The sequence below is a fragment of the Delphinus delphis genome, chromosome 11 (genome assembly GCF_949987515.2).
Source record: "Delphinus delphis chromosome 11, mDelDel1.2, whole genome shotgun sequence".
NCBI classification, from domain to species: Eukaryota; Metazoa; Chordata; class Mammalia; order Artiodactyla; family Delphinidae; genus Delphinus; species Delphinus delphis.
This window is the reverse complement of record NC_082693.1, coordinates 95,691,928-95,714,236: the sequence shown is the minus strand read 5'-3', so window position 1 is coordinate 95,714,236 and position 22,309 is coordinate 95,691,928. Positions and strand designations below refer to the sequence as shown.

The 22,309-nt window shown below is 57.0% G+C and overlaps 1 protein-coding gene across 1 annotated transcript in view; it reads left to right on the top strand.

Moving 5' to 3' along the window:
- The first annotated feature begins 822 nt into the window (after positions 1-822).
- Positions 823-22,309, top strand: part of NFAM1 (NFAT activating protein with ITAM motif 1) — a 33,497-nt gene continuing 12,010 nt past the window's right edge. The window contains exons 1-3 of the mRNA XM_060023985.1: positions 823-945; positions 16,760-17,089; positions 18,255-18,367. Coding sequence (XP_059879968.1) covers positions 840-945; positions 16,760-17,089; positions 18,255-18,367 — 549 coding nt within the window. The 5' untranslated portion in view covers positions 823-839. The remainder of the gene's footprint in view (positions 946-16,759; positions 17,090-18,254; positions 18,368-22,309) is intronic.

Here is a 22,309-nt window from a genome sequence, read left to right as displayed (position 1 = left end):
ATGACGGGCTCTTTGGCCCCGTGGAAAGCTGGGAACTTGTGGCTCCTGCCCTCCCCCTGACGGCCTGCCCCGTCCCATCCTCCCGACCACTTCCACCCCCTGCTCCCACACCCAAAACCCTACTCTTGGAGGAGCACCTTAATCCAACGGGCTCCTGGACTATTTCCGAGGGGAACTTTCTGTGAATGGGGTTGGTTTTTTGTTTTTGTTAAGAGTTTCAGGCGTGAGCAGCTAAACCAGCCCTGTAAATCCCATGGAAATCCTGTGCCCACCTCTGTCACCAGTGTCTTCTGGACAGGCCACTAGCTGGAAAGGGGCTGAGGAGGGAGAAGCCCACCCCCCGGGGGGATTGGGAGGCCTAGCCCCTCCCAACTCTTCCCCTGGACAAGATCCTCACCTGGAGGCCGGCCACCTGGCCTGGGGCTGTTCCCACTACTTGAGTGGAAATTCTGGGGTTATTTTTTTTATTTTTATTTTTTTTTGGTACGCGGGCCTTTCACTGTTGTGGCCTCTCCCGTTGCGGAGCACAGGCTCCGGACGCACAGGCTCAGCGGCCATGGCTCACGGGCCCAGCCGCTCCGTGGCATGTGGGATCTTCCCGGACCGGGGCACGAACCTGTGTTCCCTGCATCAGCAGGCGGACTCTCAACCACTGCGCCACCAGGGAAGCCCAATTCTGGGGTTATTGAGAGGACAAGGGGGCCAACTGAGGCCTTGAGGAAGCGGAAGGGCGGCCAGGGAGGAGCTTATTGGCTAAGCCAAGGGGAACTGTGGATGCCAGCAGGCTGTCTCCTCATGTGAGCTAAAGAGGAAGGACGGACACTGACCCGGGGGCCCCGATGGAGAGCCGGCCTCCTTGGTGGCGGGCCCCACCGGGCCCCATCCCAGCCCCCCGGCTCCTGGGCTTGTTCCTGCTCCCCTGGACCCTGCAGCTCGCAGGCACAGGTACGCCATCCTCCTTCCCACGCGCTCCTCTCTGGCTCGTGTTGCCCCGCGGCTAGTTCCCGGGACCTGTCTCGGGGGATTTGCTGGTTGCGTTTGAACATTGCAGACTTCACAGGGGAAGCCTTCAGGGACCAGGAGATGTTTAGCTAAGGCCTTGCCAAGGTGGCTTTGAAGAGGCGGGGGCAGCGTTCCCCACCCTCGCTGCTGAAACAGCCTCCCTCCCAGCACAGCCTGACCTCCTGGCCCTTCAAAGAGGTGGGTGGGCGTTGCTGCGGCCTGGGGGCATCCAGTTGGGTGGGCAATCCCTGGGGAGGGACAGCTCCCTCCCAAGGCAGCTTACAGTGGAGCCACCACATGGAACCTGCCCAGGTGTGGCCCCTCTTAGCTGGGGGAGGAGGGAGGCAGCTGCTGGCCATGGGAGCACAATGCCTGGGGCACAGAATTGCCACTGTTGCCAGAAAGGGGGGCACCTCCCACTTCCTGAAATACAACCAGAGGCCACATCATTACTTTCCGGGGGCTGACACTGTGCCCCTTTCCTGGTCCCAGGTTCCCTCAGAAGCTGGGTGGACTGGATCCAAGCCAGGCGCTGGGATGAGTGGCTTTGGGGCGAGTTCATCCAGGCCAGGGAACTCCCAGGAGCGTCCCTGGCCAGGGCTGCCCACCCCGGGGTCCCTGAGGCTCGGTCTCACCTGGGCAGTGCCGTCTCACCTGGGCAGTGCCGACCTTCTTGCAGCCCCAGGAGTCCTCCCCCTGCCCCCCGCGGTGCAGGCTGGGTGCTTTCCTTCCCCTTCCCCTTGACTTTTATGAGCTTTCCAGGAGCTGCTCTCCACCCTCTACTTCATCCTCTGCCTTCCGGTTATACCATAAACAATAACAGCTACTCTTATTATCACAAATTAGCCTCTTTGAGCACATAAGCTGGGCTTCACATGCGTACTCAGGCCCCCTCGAGGCTCCCTTGGGGTGCTGTCCCCACTGGCACCATTCAGGAACCGGGAAATTGAGGCCCAGGGAGGCCAGGTAGCTTGCCCATGGCCTGGAGGGTAAGTAGAGGCCAGGTTCAGCCCCGAGCCAGGACTCTTGGCAGTGGGCTCTGGGGGGTCCTCTTACCTTTCTTTGTAAAGAACATTCTTCACAGAAAGATCTACCCCCCTGGGGAGGCAAGACTTGACTGTGTGGCACCTACTGCAGGCCTCGAGGCCCGGCCCCCTGTGAGGTCATCTCCTTTCATCTGGGCACCTCACACACCCCCCCCTCACCCACCCATGGACAGATGCAAAGATGGCCTGAGGAAATGTGGCTTGTGGGTGACAATGTGTTGGAACGCCTACTTTTTCATTTTTAACTTAATTTCCCCCCAATTCCCATCATTTCTCTTTGTGTGGTCCCTCCTCCCCAGAAGGGACCTGGCACATCCTAGTACCTGAGTGGAAGAGGCTTTTCGGGGTGCTGCTGTGAGAAGCATTTCTGTAACTCTCTTGACTGGAAAGAAACAACAGATTTCCCCCCCAGTATTGCAGCAAACATGCAGAAGAGAAACTGCTCTTTCGCAAGAGGTGGAAACACCTTGTGGTCTCCTAGAAACTCTCTTGGTTTGGGGCAGCGCCTTGCAGCATGCGGGATCTGGGACCTTAGTTCCTCGACCAGGGACAAAACCCATGCTCCCTGCATTGGGAGCGTGGAGTCTTAACCACTGGAGCACCAGGGAGGTCCCTTCTAGAACCTCTTGGAGCAGCAGACAGCACCCCATTATTCCTGGTCCTTCCCCTGTGGGCACCTGGCTCTGTCTCTCTGCTGTGCCACACCCCTTCCCCACCCTCTTGTCTCTGAGCTTTGAGGGTTTGGTGGAGGGAATCCTACCCCTCCTATGTCCCCCAAACCTCCCCTGACCTCACCCATCAGCCTGGTGCAAACAGCTCCACCACTGCCAGCACCAAGACCCAGCCTGTGGCCTCAACTGTGTCCACCGGGGGCCTTGCGGAGCATATTGTCCATAAAGCTTTGACTCGATGCACCGTTTCCCTGAACTGCCTGATGCAGCGTTGAGTGCAGGCCAGGGGCGTTTGCAGGCCTGAGTTTGGGTCTGAGCTCTGCAACTCATCCTGGGCCCCTGGGCAGGTTCTTAATGTTGCTGTGCCTCGATGGCCTCATCTGTCAAGTGGGTGCGACAGGAGTGCTTGCTCGTGGCCCATCCCCAGACTGAGGTTAGGGCATGTGGTTAGGGCTCAGAGAATGTCAGCCACCTGCCAGCCTAGAGGAGCCAATCGAAATGCAAGGTTCAGTTGGCTGGCTCTACATCTTGGGGAGCCCACGGGTTCCTTGGGGTCACTTCGACTTTTCCAGGGGTCTCCAGCACACCCTCGGATGGCACCTCAGGACCTCTGTTGCTCCCAGCCCTCCTCCTCCTGCTCTCCTCTGGGCTCTTGAGCCCTCGGCAAATTCTACTTTTCTCAAAGGGTTTAGAAGCCACCTCTGGTCTCGTGGACACCTGCTCTCCTCAGAGGTGAATCATCTGAGTCTGAGGCTCAGCTTTCCTGGGAGCAGCTGCACACCTGCTCTAGCCCTGCTTCCACCAAGCCTCAAGTCACCTGCAAGGGCTCTGAGGCCAGACAGACCATGTTCAAGTCCTGCCTTCTTATATTGACTGCTGTGTGACCTCAGGCAAGTTACTTAACCTTTCTGAGCCTCAGTGTCCTCAAAAAAGTCAGTCCTCTTTCTCTCCCTGGCCTTTCCAGAGCTCTGGGCTGTATTTATCTCTCAAATATTCATTGAAGAGGACCAGTTCTAGGCACTGGGGGGACCTGGTGGTGAACAAGCCACAGCCCCCACCCCAAGCCTGGTGGAGTCCGTGAGACTCACCCGCAGAACAAGACCCAAGGCCAGAGTACCGATGCAGGCTTGCCTCCCCTCCCCCGTTTGCTCTGGGCTCAGGGTCACCGCTCCCTTTGTTGTCCACAAGATGCTCGGGAGCCTGCTGCCTCCCTTCCCGCAGCTCTGGGCCTCTGTCAGGACTGGCCTCTGCTTTTCATCTTCGTCTAATCCCAATAAAGAGCTTTCAAGTCCTGGCGGACGAGAAGCACCTCTCTGCTGGAGGTGGGGCAGGGGGAGTGTTGGAAGGGGAGACAGGGAGGAGACAGAGCAGGTGGGCGGGTGGCAGCACAGCATGAATAAAGGCTGGGAGGTCGGAAGGCAGAGCCAGGGCGAGGGAACGGTGAGAGGTTCAGTCTGACTGGGGAGGAGGGTCTCTTAGCAGAGCTGTGGGATACAACTCCCACTGAGATATGATTCCAGGTGGATTATAAATGCTCGTCAGGTAGGGGTTCAGATGCCATTCCAGTTGGTCCTGTTGTCATTGCTTTCTTTTTTAAAATTGTGAAATAGCATAGATACACAGGAAAGTACAATAGATATTATAGAACAAAATCCTGTGTGTCTACCCCCCAGGTCAAGAAAGAGAACATGCTAGTGCCCCAAAGCCTCTGGACACCCCCAAGACAACCCCTCTCCCCTCAGAGGCACCACGATCCTGAATTTGGGGCAATCGCTTCCTGGCATTTCTTTATACTTGTATCCTTTAGTTTGCGTCCCCAAGTAATATAGATGGGTCTGGCTTGTTTTTGAACTTTGTATAATCAAAATGATACTGTGGGTGTTCTTTGCGACCTACATCTTTCACTCAACATTATGTTTTTTTGTTTTGTTTTTTAAAATAATTTTATTTATTTATGTTAATTAATTAATTAATTAGGCTGCTCCAGGTCTTAGTTGCGACACGTGGATCTTCATTGCGGCGTGTGGGATCTTTAGTTGTGGCGTGCGGACTTCCTAGTTGCGGCATGCATGCAGGATCTAGTTCCCTGACCAGGGATCGAACCTGGGCCTGCTGCGTTGGGAGCGTGGAGCCTTAGCCACTGGACCGCCAGTGAAGTCCCTCAACATTATGTTTTTTAAGATATATCCAGTTGACGGTCTATGCCATTTTATGAATCCTATGCCATTATATCATGAAAAATAATACAGACACAGAAAAGTACAATACATATTAAATAAATAGCCCTGTGTGTCTACCACCCAGCTCAAGAGAGAGAACATTCTAGTGTCCCAAAGCCCCTGTACCCCTCAACCCGCACAAGATACCCCCTCTCTTGAGCATCTGTGGATTTTAGTATCCATGATGGGTCCTGGAACCAATGCCCCGTGGATACCGAGTGATGACGGTATCCCCTTTTCCGTGTCCACAAGTAAAGTTTTATTGGAACAGAGCCATGCGTAGCCATTCACGGCTCTTCTATGACTGCTTTTGCCCCACAGCAGCAGAGTTGAGTAGCTGTGATAGAGACCATATGGCTCGCAAAGTGTAAAGTATTTAGTACTTGGCCCTTTACAGAACATGTTTGTCAACCCCTGCTGAGGAGCGTCCCATTGAATGAATATACTGCGATCTATTTAGTTATGATTGACGTCCCAGGTGTTCCCGTCTGTGGCTGTGAATACTCATGTGTGGTCTCCAGGCACACGTGTATTCGGTACCTCCAGGGGGTATATTCCCATTAAGGCTGCTTCTCTCTGCGCTGTCCGCCTCCCTGTCTGGACTGTTAGCTTCGAGAGGGCAGAACACGTGCGGACCTACCTGGCTTCGAATCCTTGACTCCCAGCATGGCCTGGCACCCAGAGGATGCCCAGGAGACACTAACAGTAACAGGATGAATTCAACTCGCAGCCAGACAACCCCTGGAGTTCTGAGCAGGGTGGAGGTGTGATGCCACCAGGAGAGGAGTGACAGAACCCTCCTGATCCGTGAATGAGGGGGTGGATGTCGGGGTGCTGGGTAAACGTAAGCCGGGAAACAGGATTTGACCCTCCACCTGATTGCTTGCTTGTTAAGGATCTAGGTGGGGCCTCACGGTAGTGGGAGTGCGGGTGTCAGGCACTGGGGTGGGGGCCAAAGCCAGAGGAAGGGAAGGGGGCGATTGAAATGAGCCTGGAGAGGTGGAGGGAGAGGGAGTAGATGTGACATTGGCAGGTGGAGCAGCTCCCTGGCTTCCTGAGCTACCTGGGTTTGAGTCCTGGAAGACTTTGTCCGAGTCACCTGACCGCTCTGAGCTCCTATGTCCCTGTCATGGCGCTCAGCACCCTCCTATGCAGGCCTCTTGCCAGTGGCAAGAGGAGGGCACATCCAGGACCACCGATGGCCCCAGGGCTGGCACCTGGGACCCCGCAGGGAAGGTTTGTGGGTCTCCATCGTGGGGACAGGCTGCCTGGAGGAGGGGGTGGGCCTGGTATCTGCTCCCCCGTCAGCACACACAGCCACCCCAAGACTGCGTGGGCTGTGGTGGAGGCAGGGTAGGGCCGGAGCTGGCGCCCTCTTGAGGCTCTAGGCCTGGTCCCTGCTTGCTGCTCACGGGCAGGTTGTGGGGTAGGGGTGGGGGCAGGAAGGAGGCACCAAGTGGGTGCAACCCAAGCTCAAGTGCAGGTTTGGCCTCCTCCCCTCAGGCAGCCCATCCTCAGACAATCAGGCGAGACACTTGCTACAGCGTTGGTCATAGGGTCCGAGGGCACGTTTCCGAAGGCAAGTTCATACTTGGCAACACGTACCAAAATTTAAAACATGCATACCCTTTAAATCAGAACCTCCCCTCTCAGACCTGTCCTATGGAGCTAAGGGCCCAAGAGAGAATGTGTATATATAAGGATGATCACCCCTGGGTCCATGGAGCACAGCTGCAGACAGCCTCATTGCCATCAGCTGGTTCTTGCTGTGGAGAATTTCGGTAGAACCCTCCCCCTCCCGCATCCCCCCCTCCCTGGCCCTGGGCTACCCTTTCCTCCCAGGTTCCTGCCCCCCTTCCCCACACCCCACTTTGAGCCGTGCTGGTGACTGTCTGCCCCTGAGCTTTCGTTCCTGCTGCTCCCTTGGCCTGGAAGGTGTCCTTTCACTTGCCTACCTGGTGACTCCAACCTGTTGGCCAAGGTCAAGCTCTGGTACTTTCTTACTTTCTCTGTGGTGCCCTTTCTGGTCAACTCTCCCAGTCCCTGATGAACCAGCCTTGCTCCCCAGGGTGTTCACCTGTGGTTCTGAATGTGCAGGAGCTCAGAGGTGTGGAGCACGACTGAGCTTACCTGGGGCAGGTGAGGGTACAGACAGCCGAGGAACAAGTACCCAACCTTAGGAGGTGGCTGTGTAAGAAAGAGAGAAGGGGAAGGCTGGAGAGGAAGGGGTCTCTGGGGCCAGGGTCAAGGCCAGAAAGAACAGGAGCCACAGCTTAGCCACCAGGGTCTTTGCTGACCTCCTGGGCGGAAAGCATCAGATGTTGGGAGGGGAGGGGATGGGGCAAGAGGGAAGGACCAGGCTGGCAGACGGGAGGATGCGGAAGGGGTGGGAGAGGAAGATGGAGGGCAGTTGAGTGATTCTGTGCCCGGAGGGTATAGGATCTTTGGGGAGGGGGAGATTTAAGAGAAGTCAGGATAGAAGTGTGCTCTGGCGGAGGCATCCACAGGAAGGAGTTAGTGTGTTGTCAGCCAGAAGCATTTATATTTTAAAAGGAGGCTGGAGGTGGGGGCGCCGAATCCCACAGAACGAGTCACTAACGCGAGGGTTTTAGGCAGCTGAGGAAGGCTGCTTGGAGCTCTCTAGTACTTCTCTTGTCATTTCCCTAACATCAAGTGTGACCGTGTCACTTCCCGATTTTGAGGCCCACAGAGGCTCCCCAGGTTTCCAGGACAACATTCAACCCCCCACCTCCCTCTGGTCCCGACTCAAACCCTTTCTTTCAACTCCACCACGGCTCTGGAGTCCCCCAACTCCTTGGCCTGGTTCAAGCCTTATAGAAGCTTCACCCAGGAGCTTTCCTGTGCTTAAACCCCCTCGCGTGCACCCTCCCCTCTAAACCTGGCTGCCTCCGATGACTCTTTCTCCAAAGCTCAGCTTGGTAAAGAGATGGGAAAGAAAGACCAGAATGCTCACAGCTGTGATGTCACGGGGGCGGGGGGTGGGGGGAGAGAACTGCACACAAGCCTGACGCCCTTATGATCCTTCGCTGCGGTTTCTAGAATTTATACAGTGAGCATGTTGCGCTTTCATAATGCGGGGGCGGGGGGAGGGGTGTGCCCTAAAGAGTTATAATTAAAAAAACAAAGCACCAGCTCCAAGGGTCGCTTCTCCAGGAAGCCCCTGCCCCTTCTGTGTGGGCTGGGTCTCCTCCCCTGGGTTTCTGCCATCCCTGAGACTCCCCTTTATCTCACCACTTGCAGCTTTGTCCGGCAGGTGCCTTCCCAGTGGGGGGGACACACATTCCTTGCTGAAGGATGCGTCCTGGTGGGGTCTATCCCCCTTGCTCCATTTCTCCCCTTTCAGAGACAAGGAGCAAAACCTCACTCCAGCCGTTGGCTCTATGATGCCTCCAACCACATCCTGACCCCCTACTTTAAGGGTAAAGCCGGTTGTAAAGGGAGAAACAGAGTCCCCAGGCCACACCCTCCAACGAGCTCCAAAGTTTGAGCAACTTGCCTTTCAAAACAGGCCAGGAGGGAGGTGACTGCTATAAAAATACCAATTAACACGGTGAAACTTGTACATTTCTGGGACTAAACATTTGACATTCTGCACTCGGTTTGTGTCCCCGTGTGGTCCCTGTGCACCCAGGGTCCAGAGTCTGGAGGCCTGAGAACAGCATGCAGGCAGGCATGGAAATGCCCTCCCCCCCACCCCCAGGCAAGCCACATCCGTGAGCATCTTTGTCAGTTGGAGGTGTTGAAAGATGTGACAGCCAGTCTGATGGCAGTGTTCCGAGGGCATCAGCGCTAAAAGCTCCAGGATACACACGCTCTGTTCAAAGATTGCCTTCCAACGCCTGCTCTGTGCTTCTCCCTAATCAGCTGCTTGGCCACGCACCGTCATGTTTGATGCATGTGTCCTGAAGGACTCACCTGTTTTTCTGTGGCATCCCGGGATTCAGGCTCAGGCAAATGGCCAGAGCTCTGTGATAAAACCAGCAGCCCCGCATCTGTGTCTTCCTAGCAGCCCATCAGAAGGGCCTTGAAAAAAAGGCATGGCTCTGAGAGATGCCAGAATTAAACTGGAGGGCAAAGCTCCATGCCTAAAATAAAGACCGTGGGAACTGCTCTCTTCTGTAGCTGGACAAAGCGTTTTCATTTAAAATCGACCTAAGTTGGAACGGATACCTTTGATCACCACCTCTGGGCTCTCATACCCTTGGCTCGGTGCCCTGGAAGGGATTGAGTTCCAGGCAGAGGGGGAAGCTGGGGCCAGGGCCTGGCTCTGGGGTTGGATGGCGAGAGGAACAGTGAGTGGCCCAGGACAGCTGGAGAGGCTGGGGAGGGAGGGGCGTGTGGGGGAGAGTGCCAGGTTCTAGGGGTGAGAGGATATCTGTGCCGCGGTGAGGGAGGGACTCTGGCTGGCCCCGCCACAGCACCAGTCTGTACAGGGCTCCTGGGGCCACTGGTTTCTGCTCTGGGAGCCACAGGCTCTCTTGAGCTGGGCAATGGTCTCGGTCCCCTTAATGCTGCAGGGTTACTCACCACCCTCAGACCCCCTTCGGGCTGTCAGATGTGTTTCCCTATTAGATGACCCAAATTTAGGGGAAAGGCCTCTGAATTTTTATCTCCCTTTAAAAAAGAGGGCAGTTCTTTCATTTGAAAAGGTTTTTCTTTTGCTTGCTTTGAGATTTTAACATTGTAGCCCAGAGTAGTGGATAAGAGTGTGGGGTTATCTGCTCGAAGAGACACAGCTTAAAATCCCATTTCCTCCACTAGTAACTACTGTGCCGATTGGGCAAACCTCCTCCCTTCTCTGAGCCTCAGTTTTCTCATCTGCAAAAGGGAACACGCCCAGTGGAGGTTAGTCCTTGTCATCGGAGGCTTGACAGCGAAGACTGAGGGTCTGTGCTCTACGGGCAGGGCCATGCACCCAGGAGTGGCTCAGGGAGGAGGTGAGCGAGTCCTGCAGACTGAGAGGGTGACTCCACAGCCTGGGGAGAGGAGGGGAACAGACGGGCATTCTGAGCAGCTGGAATAGTGTGGGCAAAGGCTCAAGAGCCTGGTAGACTTGGTGTCTGTCGGGGAGCGAGTGAGTGAGGACCGAGGGCAGCTGAGTGGGGCTGCACAGGGCCTGAGGGAATTAACTGGATCCGCCAGGACAAGGACTTAAAAGAAATTTTTTTAACAGCGGCCTAAAGTTAAGGGATGCACGTTCTAGCGTGACCCTGTCTGAATCCAGTTGTAGGAATGTAACAAACCAGAAGGTCACAAACAGCGTCCTTACTACAAACGAGATGCTCCATGTTCTGTGTTTTTTAATTGCATGTCTTGACCCTGTAAATTGATTTCAGACTCCTTCCTGGGCCTCCTCTGGTGAGGGGTCCAGGCAGGGCCAGGCAGGGCAGGATCAGGATGGCTGGTGGATCCCCCTCGAGGGCAGTGCCCGGCAAGCCTGGCTGGGGAGAAGAGGAGGATGGATGCTGGAGCTGCCAAGGTGGAAGAGGGGGCTGCTGTGCTGGGGATGGAAAGGTCTGATGGCGTGGGCACCCCCCCCACACCCCGTCAAGTTCCTTGATTACAGATGCCTGCCCCAGAGACTCAGCATGGAGTCCCTGGGCTGGAGTGGGGAGTGAGGCACCAACTGCCAGCCAGCTCTCAAACCCACAGTTCAAGCGCCCACAGATTCAAAAGAAGAACCGGAAAAGGGAGGAATCAGGTGCCGGCGGGTGGTAGATAAAGTCTTTCCCAACAGGGGCGGCAGACAAGCAGGCAGGATGGGGGAAGAGCAGCTGGAAGCTGCTGGGGCGGGAGGGCCTCCCGGCTCAGAACCCCTGCACACACACTGCTCTCCCAGGCAGGCGAGCCTCGAGGGCCAGGCCAGGGTCCACGCCCCACGGTGTCGCCTACCCCTGGTATCCGGCCCAGCACAGGGCCTGAGGTGTTAGACAGGCTTGGGGCAGGAGGCAGGGAGTCCCTGGGGGTCCTGTCATGCCCGGAGGCCACCCTGTGCTGCAGTGCCCTGTGCTGTGGGCTTCTCACTTACGTGGGCAGAAGAGTCAGGCTGGCATTTGCCTTTCCACGTTCACGGTGAGGACTTAGGACTGTTCTGGCTTCCCTGCCTCCTTGTCACTGGGGAAAGGCAGCCTGACCCTGTGGCAGGCATACTGTGTTCTTGGACCCATTTTTTCTCATGACAACCCTGCAAGTTTGGCATTGTTTTTCTCCCCTTGTTGCAGGGAAGATACCGAGGTTCAGAGAAGTAAAGTCACTTGCCTAAGGTTGCACAGTTTTTAATGGCAGAGCCAGGATCCAAACCCAGGCCTGCTACCTCTGGAAACTGGTCTTCTCCCAGGCACTCCTCCCCCGCCCCCCCGCCCCCCGCCATTTCTGTTCAGGCCGCAGGCTTCCTAGCAGTCCCTGGAGCTGCCAATAAGTGAGGGATGGAGGATGTACCATCCCTGAAAACACCATCTCCTGCAAAGTAGGAGTGGGCAGGGCTTGGGGTGTAGCCGTGCTGCCCAGTGCAAGCTTCTGGGTGCTTGCAGTTGTGTGGGGCTGGGGTGGTGGCCCTGGGGAGTGGAGCCCTCCCAGACGCCCAGCTGCAACTCTTTCCCAATCCTTCTCTCCTCCGACTCGCCATGGACCTCACCCAACAGTGCTGCACCCCCTCCCGGGTCCCGAACCATCCACACTGACACAGGCTCACAGTTCTCCCATCCAGAAAAACTCCCCCTGGACTCGACCTTCAAATTCTCCCTGCGCCTCCCGCCCCCTCTTGTCCTTTCAGACCTGCATTGGGAAGAACAGCCACCTCCAGCCCCTTCTCCCTTGTGCCACCAATCCGTCCCTCCTGCAGAAAACACGCCAGGCTCCTTGAAGTGCTTTCCTCCCGGTGCCTGTCCGGGCCTGTAGGCTGCACCGGGATGCACAGAATTAGCCAAAAGCAGCTTTGTGGTGCTGCTGCAGCCCAGATCTCTTGGTGTGCGGAGGTTCCTCCGCGCCTGGAGCTGCTGCAGCCATCCTGAGCACCGCAGAGCCCTGCGGTCATTTACCGTCGCAGATGAGTTCTTCAAGTCTCCAAACCCGAGTTACAGCCAAGATTCAGAACTGACTGACGCCGAACTCATTCCTGGTGCCATGGGGTGAGAGTAAGGGGTGAGGGCCCTCTTCCCTCCTTCTCTGCTCAGATCCCCTCTTCGAGCGTCCCCACGTGTCAACCGGGTGGAGCGGGAAGGAGCGAGAAGCCCTGCCCATCAGGTATTGCGGACACGGGGCCTGTCTCTGGGTGCAGGGTGTGGGGTGGACTCTCTTGGGCACTTTCGTGGCCACTCAGGGGCCCCCAATCGGGCTCCTGTGGTTCTCCCTCCTGCTACAGCCTCAGGAATCCAAGGTCCGCCCCAGTCCTCTTCCCTGGGCCGTTTGCCCCTCTTGACAGCCCATGAATCTAAGAGAATCCCCAGGCTGGCCCACTCGGCCCTGGCCCACCTTGTCCCCCGGGAGACACACTCCCTTTGCTGAACTAGGGCCAAAGCATGATGCAGCTGATACAGGGCTTGAGACAGGCGCCAGCCAGCGTGCCATCCCTGTGGCACTCAGGGGGCACACCTCAAGCTCTGTGAGCATCCCAAGGAAGCCCCTCTGCATCTAGGGTGAGAAGCAGGCCCCCGCAGGGCAGGTTGGGTGCCCCAGCAGCTCTGTCCAAGCCCTCTCTTCACCCACACTGTCTGGTCCGTGGTTTCCATGTGATCTTGCAGCCGTGCAGCCACCTGTCAGCCTCCAACTGTGGAAAAGTATGCTTCCTACCAGGCGTCTGACAAAGCCCTCTCTTAGCATCTGATGTCTCCTGTGCTTGGTGCTACCGCGAATGCTCACAGTCTGGCACCGGTCACACTTGGCTGGGTCTGACTCCGCTGCCTGGCCCGAGTGCTGGCTTTTCTTCCTTAAGCACAGTCAGACAAACTTGGGTTCAAATCCCAACTCTACCATTTAGGAACTCTGTGGCTTTGGACCTCTAAGACCTTCTGTTTTCTTTTCTTCAAAATGGGGTTGCAATCGTTGCCTCATAGGATTGTCACGGTGTTTATTTTTATTTTATTTATTTATTTACTTACTTACTTATTGCTGCGTTGGGTCTTCGTTGATGTGCGCGGGCTTTCTCTAGTTGCGGCGAGCAAGGGGCTCCTCTTCGCTGTGTTGTCCAGGCTTCTCATTGTGGTGACTTCTCTCGTTGCAGAGCACAGGCTCTAGGTGCACAGGTCTCAGTAGTTGCAGCACACGGGCTCAGTAGTTGTGGCTCATGGGCGGCATGTGGGATCTTTCCGGACCAGGGTTTGAACCCGTGTCTCCTACATTGGCAGGAGGATTTTTTTTTTTTTAATAAATAAATAAATTTATTTATTTATTTATGGCTGTGTTGGGTCTTCGTTGCTGCACGCGGGCTTTCTCTAGTTGCGGCGAGTGGGGGCTACTCTTCATTGTGGTGCGCAGGCTTCTCATTGCGGTGGCTTCTCTTGTTGCGGAGCACGGACTCTAGGCATGTGGGCTTCAGTAGTTGTGGCACACGGTCTCAGTAGTTGTGGCCCACAGGCTTAGCTGCTCCGCAGCATGTGGGACCTTCCCGGACCAGGGCTCAAACCTGTGTCCCCTGCATTGGCAGGCAGATTCTGAACCGCTGTGCCACCAGGGAAGTCCTGGCAGGAGGACTCTTAACCCCTGCGCCACCAGGGAAGTCCTGGCAGGAGGATTCTTAACCCCTGCACCACCAGGGAAGTCCTGTCACGGTGTTTAGTTGACATAGGGTCTGTGCCACACGGAGCCAGAATACGTTTTCTATACGTTTTCTTTCCCCTCTGTCCTTGGGCCAGTTCTGGCCTCACTGTACGTGTGTGTTCCTGCTTCCAGACCCCCAGGGCATCACCACCCCTTCGCCTCCTCCCTAGTCACAGTTAGTGGTTCCCTCTCCGCCAGGCTTCCCACTCCAGGCTCCCTCCCGTCCCTGTTAGACTGGGGACATTGCCAGGGCAGGGAGCCCCTCTGGACCTCAAACAGGGCCTGTGATCTAACTGATACTCTTAAATGTTTGCTGGAGCTGCAAACAACTGGTAGCTGAAAAGCATCTGTGGACTCAGAACTTACTCTGAACCTGTCTGTAGCACGGGGCCTTAACTGGTGGATGCTTCTAGGTGGCCACCGATTGGAGCAGCCTGGACCCCAGAGGGGCTTCTTGGAGGCACAGGTCCAGGAGAGGAGGTGGGAGCTGGGCTGCCATGGTCCAGGCACTGGGGTGCTGACACCCAGTAAAAAGAAGGGGCCCTGGAAGCAGTTAGCTATATCATCAGGTCAGAACCCAATCGCCTTTGCTGCAAGAGCAGGCCTCCCGTCCTCCTCCTTGTTTGGGCCTGCTGTCTCCTGACTGACGGACCTTACTGGTCCACAGAGATGGCCTCATCCCTTCACTTTTTGGAGACAGCAGTTTCACCTGAGGTCTGAGGTTCTCTCTGTGGCAGACCTGAGCCAAGACCATACACTTCCACAGTCCTGTCCCTCTGACCTTAAAATAACAAATCCCAGAAGAATACAGAACAATGATCATCTATTTTTATAGATTTCCCCAGAAATGTAAAAGATTGGCTTAATTGCACTAGCAGATTCCTTCATTTTCTAGAAAGACACCTCAAATGGGGATAATTTTTTAAGACAGTTGGATGAACGTCTTCCTGCCAGGACAAACAGGAAGGTGGCCTCGCCGTGCTGACAGCACGTCCAGCCTCCCCGGGCCTGGAGGGGCCTCTTAGATACGGGAGAGAAGGAGCAAGCGGCCCTGGGGGAGGGGGAGAGGCCTCGGCGTAGCCACTTTCCCGGTGGTTTTGGTTGGGTTCCAACCTGCCGACCCTCATGAGGAAACACCAGCCTGTTGCTGGCGCTTGGCTGGCTGCCTCGCAGGGTCACCATGAGAACCAGATGAGGGGAGGTACGGAAGAGTTGGCAAGTGGTTCCTGAGCCGAGTTTGGGGGACTAACTAGGCGTTGGCCAGGTGAGGAGGTGGCGGTCCCAGGCAGAGAGGACGGCAGAGGTGGCTGCAGAGGGGGGCGGTGGCCTGTGCGCAGGAAGGACACAGCATGGGCTGGAGAGCACTGCTCATCTCGCCTCCTGTCCTCTCGGCCCACCTGGGACCCTGGGGGGGTCATGCACAACCCCTCTCCCGCCGGCTCTGCACCCCTACCCTGCCCCTGCCACACCTCCAACCTCAGGCCTGAATCAAGGCTCCTTGTTTTATGACAAAATGAATATATCGTTCTAGCTAAACAGCAGCCACTAGCAGCCCAGAGGTCCACAGTGCGGTGTGAAGTCCTCTCCCCGCCGCTCACCGGAGGGGCGCCCCCGGGGCTGGCTCAGTGGCGTCTCCACGCGTGAGCATCACACAGGACAAAGTCAACCCACTGTGACGTCCAGACACGCCAGTCGATTCCCTGGAACTGGCTTGAGTTCTTCGGGGGAGGGGGTGTCTCTTTAGTTGCTCCCCAGGAAGCTCAAAATATCTGTTTGGCCCGAGCTTGGAGGGATTAGCGGTGTGGAGGACCCTGTCCGCCCCTGCCCCCGAGTCTCCCAGGGGGCCTGGCCTCACCTCCCTTGAGGATCCGGCCCAGGGCTGAGCTGAAAGGACCCAAGAAGAAACCAAAGAAACCGGCCTGGCCTCTTGCCAGAGCCACACGGACCGCAGGTGGGAGGCCCACGCCTCACTTCTCCAGCCACCTAAACCCTGCTGCTCCCACGCGAGTGGCTCCAACACATTTTCTCCCGATTAGCAACCTGGCCAGCACGTTCTAGGCTGCTCGATGCCGACCTCAGTCTAGAACTGTCTGTCATTCATCTGCAGGAGAGGGAAGGCGCTGGGGGACAGGGCGTACTGAAGGTGGGCGTGGCTTGTGCAGCTGAAGTCCAGGCGGGGGGAGAGGTGGCAGCTGTGCTGACCCTGCACAGGATCTGACCAGCGCCTCAGAGCCTGCGGGAGGGCGGGCCGCCCAGCCAGGCAGGCTGCTGCTTTGAGGGCTTTCAAATTGTTTTCCTAGGTGCCTCTGATGAGAGGGGGGTGGTACACGGGGGTGGGGGAGAAGACAGCTCCCGGAGAACTGCCTTCGTCATGCTCACGGCCAAATGGCTGCATAAGGAGCACCTCTGCGTTGTTGGAAAACTGCTTCTGGGGCATTGCTTATTATAGTCTATAAAAACTTGACAAATTCTCCAAGCTCAGATTCAGGGAAAGGTGTGTCTCTCCTGATTGTTCCCTGGCATGCCTCCCCCTCAGGCTGGGGAGAGCCCTGGGCAGACCTGCCTCCCTCTGTGCATCTGTCTATGCCAGGAAGTGCTTCTTCCTGCCAGGAAGGGTTTCATTATTTTGTTTCCTGCCTCTTTCCTCTTTACTTCTCATCCTTCACCAGCTTCGGGTTGTCTCAGACCTGTGATTTTATCCAACGTGGCTTCTTGACCTTTGGGAGGGAGAGTGGTTGGAAGCGTGGGGTCTGGGGTCATCCAGCCCGGGGTCGGGGGGGTGGTGGTGGCAGCTCCGCTCCATACCTGCAGAGAAACTGAAAGCTAGAGGCTTGACCTCCCTGACCCCAGACTCTTCCTCTCTGTAAAATGGAGCCCTTACACACTTGTGCCTTGGGTGTGTTGGGAAGTATAGAGTCATCACGTGTAAAGCACTTGGACACCACCTGCGCACACTGAGGGCGTGGGACGTGTGAGTGTGAGGCACGGTCCTCAAGGGGAAGCAGGGGATCGAAGTTACCACTCTCTCCTTTTCCTTCCCCTGCAGGAGGGCAGTCAGTGACCCACACCGGCCTCCCCATTGTGGTGTCTCTGGCCAACAAGGCCGTGTCCTTCGGCTGCAGGATTACCTACCCATACACCCCCACCTTCAAGCACTTCACAGTCAGCTACTTTTACGTGGACCTCCTGGGCCGGACGAGCTCTGAGGAGAAGACCAGCTGCAAACCTGGTCCAGGCAGAGAGAACCAGACCCACACCGAAGAGTGTCAGATCACCCCCAAGCTGCCTGACGCAGCTGCCACTGGCACCTACTACTGCTCCGTCCGCTGGCCGGGCTCCAGGGTGACAGGCAACGGCACCTTCATCCTGGTCAGAGGTGAGCTTCCTCCGCGTCTCTTCCCAGGGCGAAGGGCCCGGAGGTTTCAGCCGGCAGACTTTGGGGCACAGGAGCCGAAGTGGGGAACGTTTGCCTCATTGTTCAGCTTTGGCAAAACAGAACAGAGCAGCCTCGGGGAGCCCCTGGCCACACAGGTGTGCCGAGACGCCCATCTTTGTGTGGCAGAGGCCTGGGGTGTGGGTCTGACTACCTCTGGCAGGCCCTTTTCTCAGTGTCCCTTTGGCACTATTAGTTCGGTGAGCACAGAATGGGGCATGTGCACGTGTGTTTGCAGAGACCTGTGAACAAAGACACGGCTCGTGTGTATCTTTCTGGGGACAGATTCCTAGTTTTCTTCACGTTCTCAAAAGAGTAATGACTCCAAAAGGTTAAGAACAGCCCATCACTGAAGTCGCGATTCTCTGAGGCACCTCTGCGACTCCCGCTGGTAGGGGCCAGGGTTACAGAATCCCACGGACCTGAGTTTGGCCCTCAGTCCTGCTGCTTGCCAGGATATCACCTTGGACCTACTCTTCATGGCAATACCCTGCCTGTCAGAGGCTTTTCCTGGGATGAGTGAGATCCTGAATGCGAGGGCTGGCGCCCGGTAGCAGGACGTGCTAGTTAAATAACAGACGCTCGTGAGCCTGGCATGTGGTTGGCACGCTGTAATTTTGGGCCAACCAGCTGGACAGAGGGGTGGACAGAGGCATGGAAGGAGAAAGTGGTGGATGAAAGGCTGGATGGCTCAAGGGAAGGGGCTGGGCTGTGCTCTCACCTACCCCTGGTGCCGGCAGCACCTGCCAGGCCTTGTGCAAGCCCACCCCCTTCACCCTCACCACTCCTGCCTGCATGATCACCACTTCACGTGTGGAAAGGAGGAGGCCTCAGGAGGCGAAATGGCTCACCCAGGTCCCATAAGCACCTCTCGGCGGACCCAAGTCACCGAGGCAGGGGCACCTAAGAAGCAAAGGATGTAGTCCTGACTCCTAACAGGAATCAAGGCAGCAAACATAGAAACGTAGCCAAGGCGAGTGTGGGAAGGAGGACCTCAGCAGAGGCGGGGTCTGGGGGTCCTGGTGGGGGAGAGTTGTAAGTAGGGTTGGGGGGTGGGGGGTGTCTCTCCCAGGCAACTAACGTCTCTGCTTCCCTGCCCTGCACCCAGACACAGGCTACCGAGAGCCCCCGCAGGGCCCCCAGGACCTCCTGCTTCTTTGCTTCATCGGCCTCCTGGCTGTCCTTGGCATCCTGGCCACGGCCCTGCTGCTCTGGAAGAAGGTAGGGGCTGCGGGCACACGGCGACGCTGCCCCCACCCCACTCACCATGGCTTAGGGATGCCACCCCATGAGGGGGTGCCTGGAATAGGTGTTCCTCGTGGCCGCTTGCACCAGGGCCCCCTCCCTCGTCCTGCGCTGTGGCTGGGCCTGTGCTGCCAACTCACCACCACCAGGTCCTTTTTGATCTTGTTGCAAGAAATCAGGGCTCTTGAGCCTTTTCCGGGTCACGGGTCCCTCTGAGTGTCTGATGGAAGCCATGAGCCCGCGTGCTTACCATTTCTAGCCCTCCAGATTAGGAAACCTTATCTCAGATTTTCTGGATCCCCGGCAGCCCAGAAGGAAGGAAGACACCTTTCCTCAGGGCCGCTGGGTGCCAGGCACCCTCCCAGGCGTGCTCTGGTTCGCGTCGCAGCGTCACCTGGTGAGAGACTTTTCTTCCCATTTTACAGCTCTGAAAAGTGAGGCTCAGAGAGGCGGTGACTGGCCCTTAATATATTTCCTCCCCACCCTGTTGTTCTTCCAAGGATGGGTACAGGCAGGACAGCTCTTGTTTGCCCTCACCGAGCAGCTCCCAGGCTTCAACCTGGGTGTGGACACAGTAACTGGGCTTCAGGCAGGGGTGCTGAGGGACTCATACTCCGTTTGTGGACCCCCCCGCCACTTGGCTTACTGTATGACCACACAAACGCCTCCCATGAAGTGTGAAGCACAGCCGGTGAGGGCAGAGCAGAGTCAGGGCAAGACCTTGACCCTGAGCCCTCACTTCAGCCCCTGCTCTGCAAAAAGAGGATTTTTTTTCTTTTTTTTTTTTTGCGGTACGCAGGCCTCTCACTGTTGTGGCCTCTCCTGTTGCGGAGCACAGGCTCCGGACGCACAGGCTCAGCGGCCATGGCTCACGGGCCCAGCCGCTCCGCAGCAATGTGGGATCTTCCCAGACTGGGGCACGAACCCGTGTCCCCTGCATCAGCAGGCGGACTCTCAACCACTGTGCCACCAGGGAAGCCCCAAAAAGAGGATTTTAATGACTGGATCTCAGTGTCCTGAGAGGCCAGGGAGACAGTGGTGCAGAGTAGGTGCTCAGTAAAGTCTCGAAGGGAGGATGGGAGAGCGTGAACCTCGAAGCCTCAGCTTGACCTCAGATCCCAGCCCCTCCTCCTGCCACACGGCCTCGGAGACCCTGCCTCCTTCGTCCCTCTCCCTCTCGCCTTCCCTCCTCTCCTTCCAGGAATAGCTGTTGAGTGTCTAGTGTGTGCCAGGCACTGGGCTAATCGTCAGACACAGTGGAAAGCAAGACAGATGCAGCCCCTGTCCTCTTGTCAAGTTTCGACCCTCTCCGAGTGTGTTTTCTCCTCCAGAAATGGGGATAAGGATGGATCCCCACCCTTACCCGAAAAGGGTGGAAGAGACCGCATTTGCGAGTCACCAGCTGGTGCCCGACCCCTGGTGGGAGCACAGTGCATGGACACTTCCTCCTGTCCCTCCCTGCACTTGAGGGAGGAGGGGCTGCTGTGAGAACCTGGTCCTGAAGGAGAGAGAACTCAGGAGGCCAGAAGCTGCTGCTGGGTTTGTGTTGCCAGAGAAGTTCCCAGAGCTTCCCGGAGCTGGATCCAAATTCGGACGTGGCCCCTGTAGGTGCTGCCCCAGAACTGGATGGCCAGCGTTTGAACCATGAGCTGAGCGCAGGAGCAAAGCATGCAGTGGGAGCCCCGGCCAGAGACAGGCCCGGCAGCCAGCCACGGGGGCCGGGAGGACAGGGCCGAGGAGGAAGAGGCATGGAGGACGCCAGCAGCACATCTGATAAATGAATCGAAGCCGGAGCCACTGACTCAGAAGACGCAGATGATTCCTGTCCTGAGAGCAGGTTCGAGGGCTCAACCTGGGGTCAAGGTTGGCTCCCCGGAGCAGGCAGCCTCCGATGCTGATCCGTCCTCATCCTCGCAGGGCATCAGACACAGTCTCCCTCCTCCACGGCACACTCCTTCCTTGGTCCTAGGATCCCCCGGTGGCCCTGTGCTGGGTCACCCACATTTTCATGGCCTCTGAACATTGGCACCTCCCAGGCCCCTTCCTCAGAGATCTCCTCATCTGTCTACGCTCCTCCGTGACGGCTCTGCTCCCGGGATTACAGTCCCACCCAATGTGGCTGCCCAGAGCCCCCCAGCCCCCCACCCCGAGCCCCAGATCACGTCCACTCCGTGTGGGCACCCACGGGCGTCTGCACCCACCTGGTCAGGAACAGCACTCCTTAGTCCCCCCAGGTCGGCCCCAGCTCAGCACATGGTACCAGGCCCCCAGATGCTCAGGCCAGAAGGCTTGCTGCTGTGCCCGCCCCCTCCCTCCCCCTACGGCCGATCCCTCGGCAAGTCCTGCCGATAGTCTGTCCAGGATCCAGCCCCTTCTCTCCTGCCCCAACCCCAGCCCCGGCTTCCGTCACCCCTCGCCCAGAATGTGGGTCTCCCTGCTTCTCGCTTGGTTCTTCTTGCTTTGCTCCCCACACCCTTGCTTCTGTGTCATTACCGTCTCCTCCACCAGAGCATAAGCCCCAGAATGAAGGGACTTGGTGTCCCCAGTGTCTGGGAGACCCTGACACATAGTGCTTATGGAAGGAGTGGTGGAGTAAATGAGAGCTGAGACCTGAAAGATGAGTCAGAGGTGGCCAGGCTGTGAGGTGGGCAAGGTGATAGTATCGCTCCCATTTTACAGAGGGGGAAACAGAGGCTCTACAGGTTTCCTGAGCTGCCGATTGGTTTATTCATTTGAAAATCACAATTGGAAGGGTAAATGCTGATGGTCTGGGACAGGGCACCCAGATGGGGCAAGGCTGGCTCCAAGGAGCATCACCACCCCAGTAATAACACTGCACTGTTTCCCTGGCCTGGGACACATCCTCAGACTCCTGTCCTATGTTCAGGGCACAAGCAAACCCTGAGAAGTCTGCCCCAGCCCCTGGTAGACATGGACTCCTCACGAACCCACAGTGGCAGTTACCTCCCTGGCGGCCCCACCAGCCTCAATAGGAATGCCACGAGGCCAGGCCTGGGTGCTGCTCCCCATGGGGTCCAGGAGAGCCCCTGCCCATGAGCCCACACCGCCAGCCTTGGCAGTGAAGTAGGTGGTGCAGGGCAGGGGCACGAGATTTGAGAACTGGGCATCTGGGTTTGATCCAAGGGCAGTCAATGACTAGCTGGACAAACCTGTTTCCTCCTCTGGCAAGTGGGAAGTCCATGCCCACCTCCTTAGGCTACTATGAGAATTAAATGACAATAAGTCCCAGAGTTCTTTGTAAACTGTGAAGTGCTGCCCGGATGCCTGCACCGATCTCTCTGTGAGACCTGCACTTTCAAACAAAACAGGGGAGTGAAAACTCCAGGTACTGCCAGATCAGCATCTTGGTGAATCACACAGACCTGGGTTCCAATCCTGCCCCTGCCCCTTCTGGCTCTGTGACCTGGGGCAAGTTGTCAGCCCTCTCTGAGCCTTCGCAGCCTCATGGGTGGAACAGGGATGATATGAAGACTGGTCTTGCAGGTTTGTTGAGAGGCACAGGAGATAAGGCAAGTGATGCCTTTAGAGCCCCACCTGGCACCCAGTGAGGCTCCAGGTACTCCCGAGCCGTTATTATGCTGCGACTGGGGGTGGCGCTGGCTTCTGCCCGAGTGTTAAGCAGCTCTCGAGAGCTAATCCCAAGTAAATGGTCTGGGGATTGGCAGGCGGCTAGGGTTTTTAATTAGGTCCTGCCCCGAGATGAGGCTGTGTTGCTTCACTGTTGGCAGTGTGGTGTGCCTGAGATGAGGGGGGCGTCCGGACAGCCTCCCTCTGACTTGGAAGGAGCTGAGCCCTCACCCTCCCGAAGGCCCACTGCCCTGGCCTCCACGACCATTAGCGCTTCACGCAGCACCCAGCGTGAGCTTTCTGAAACCACTTTCTGATCCTGGCGCCTCC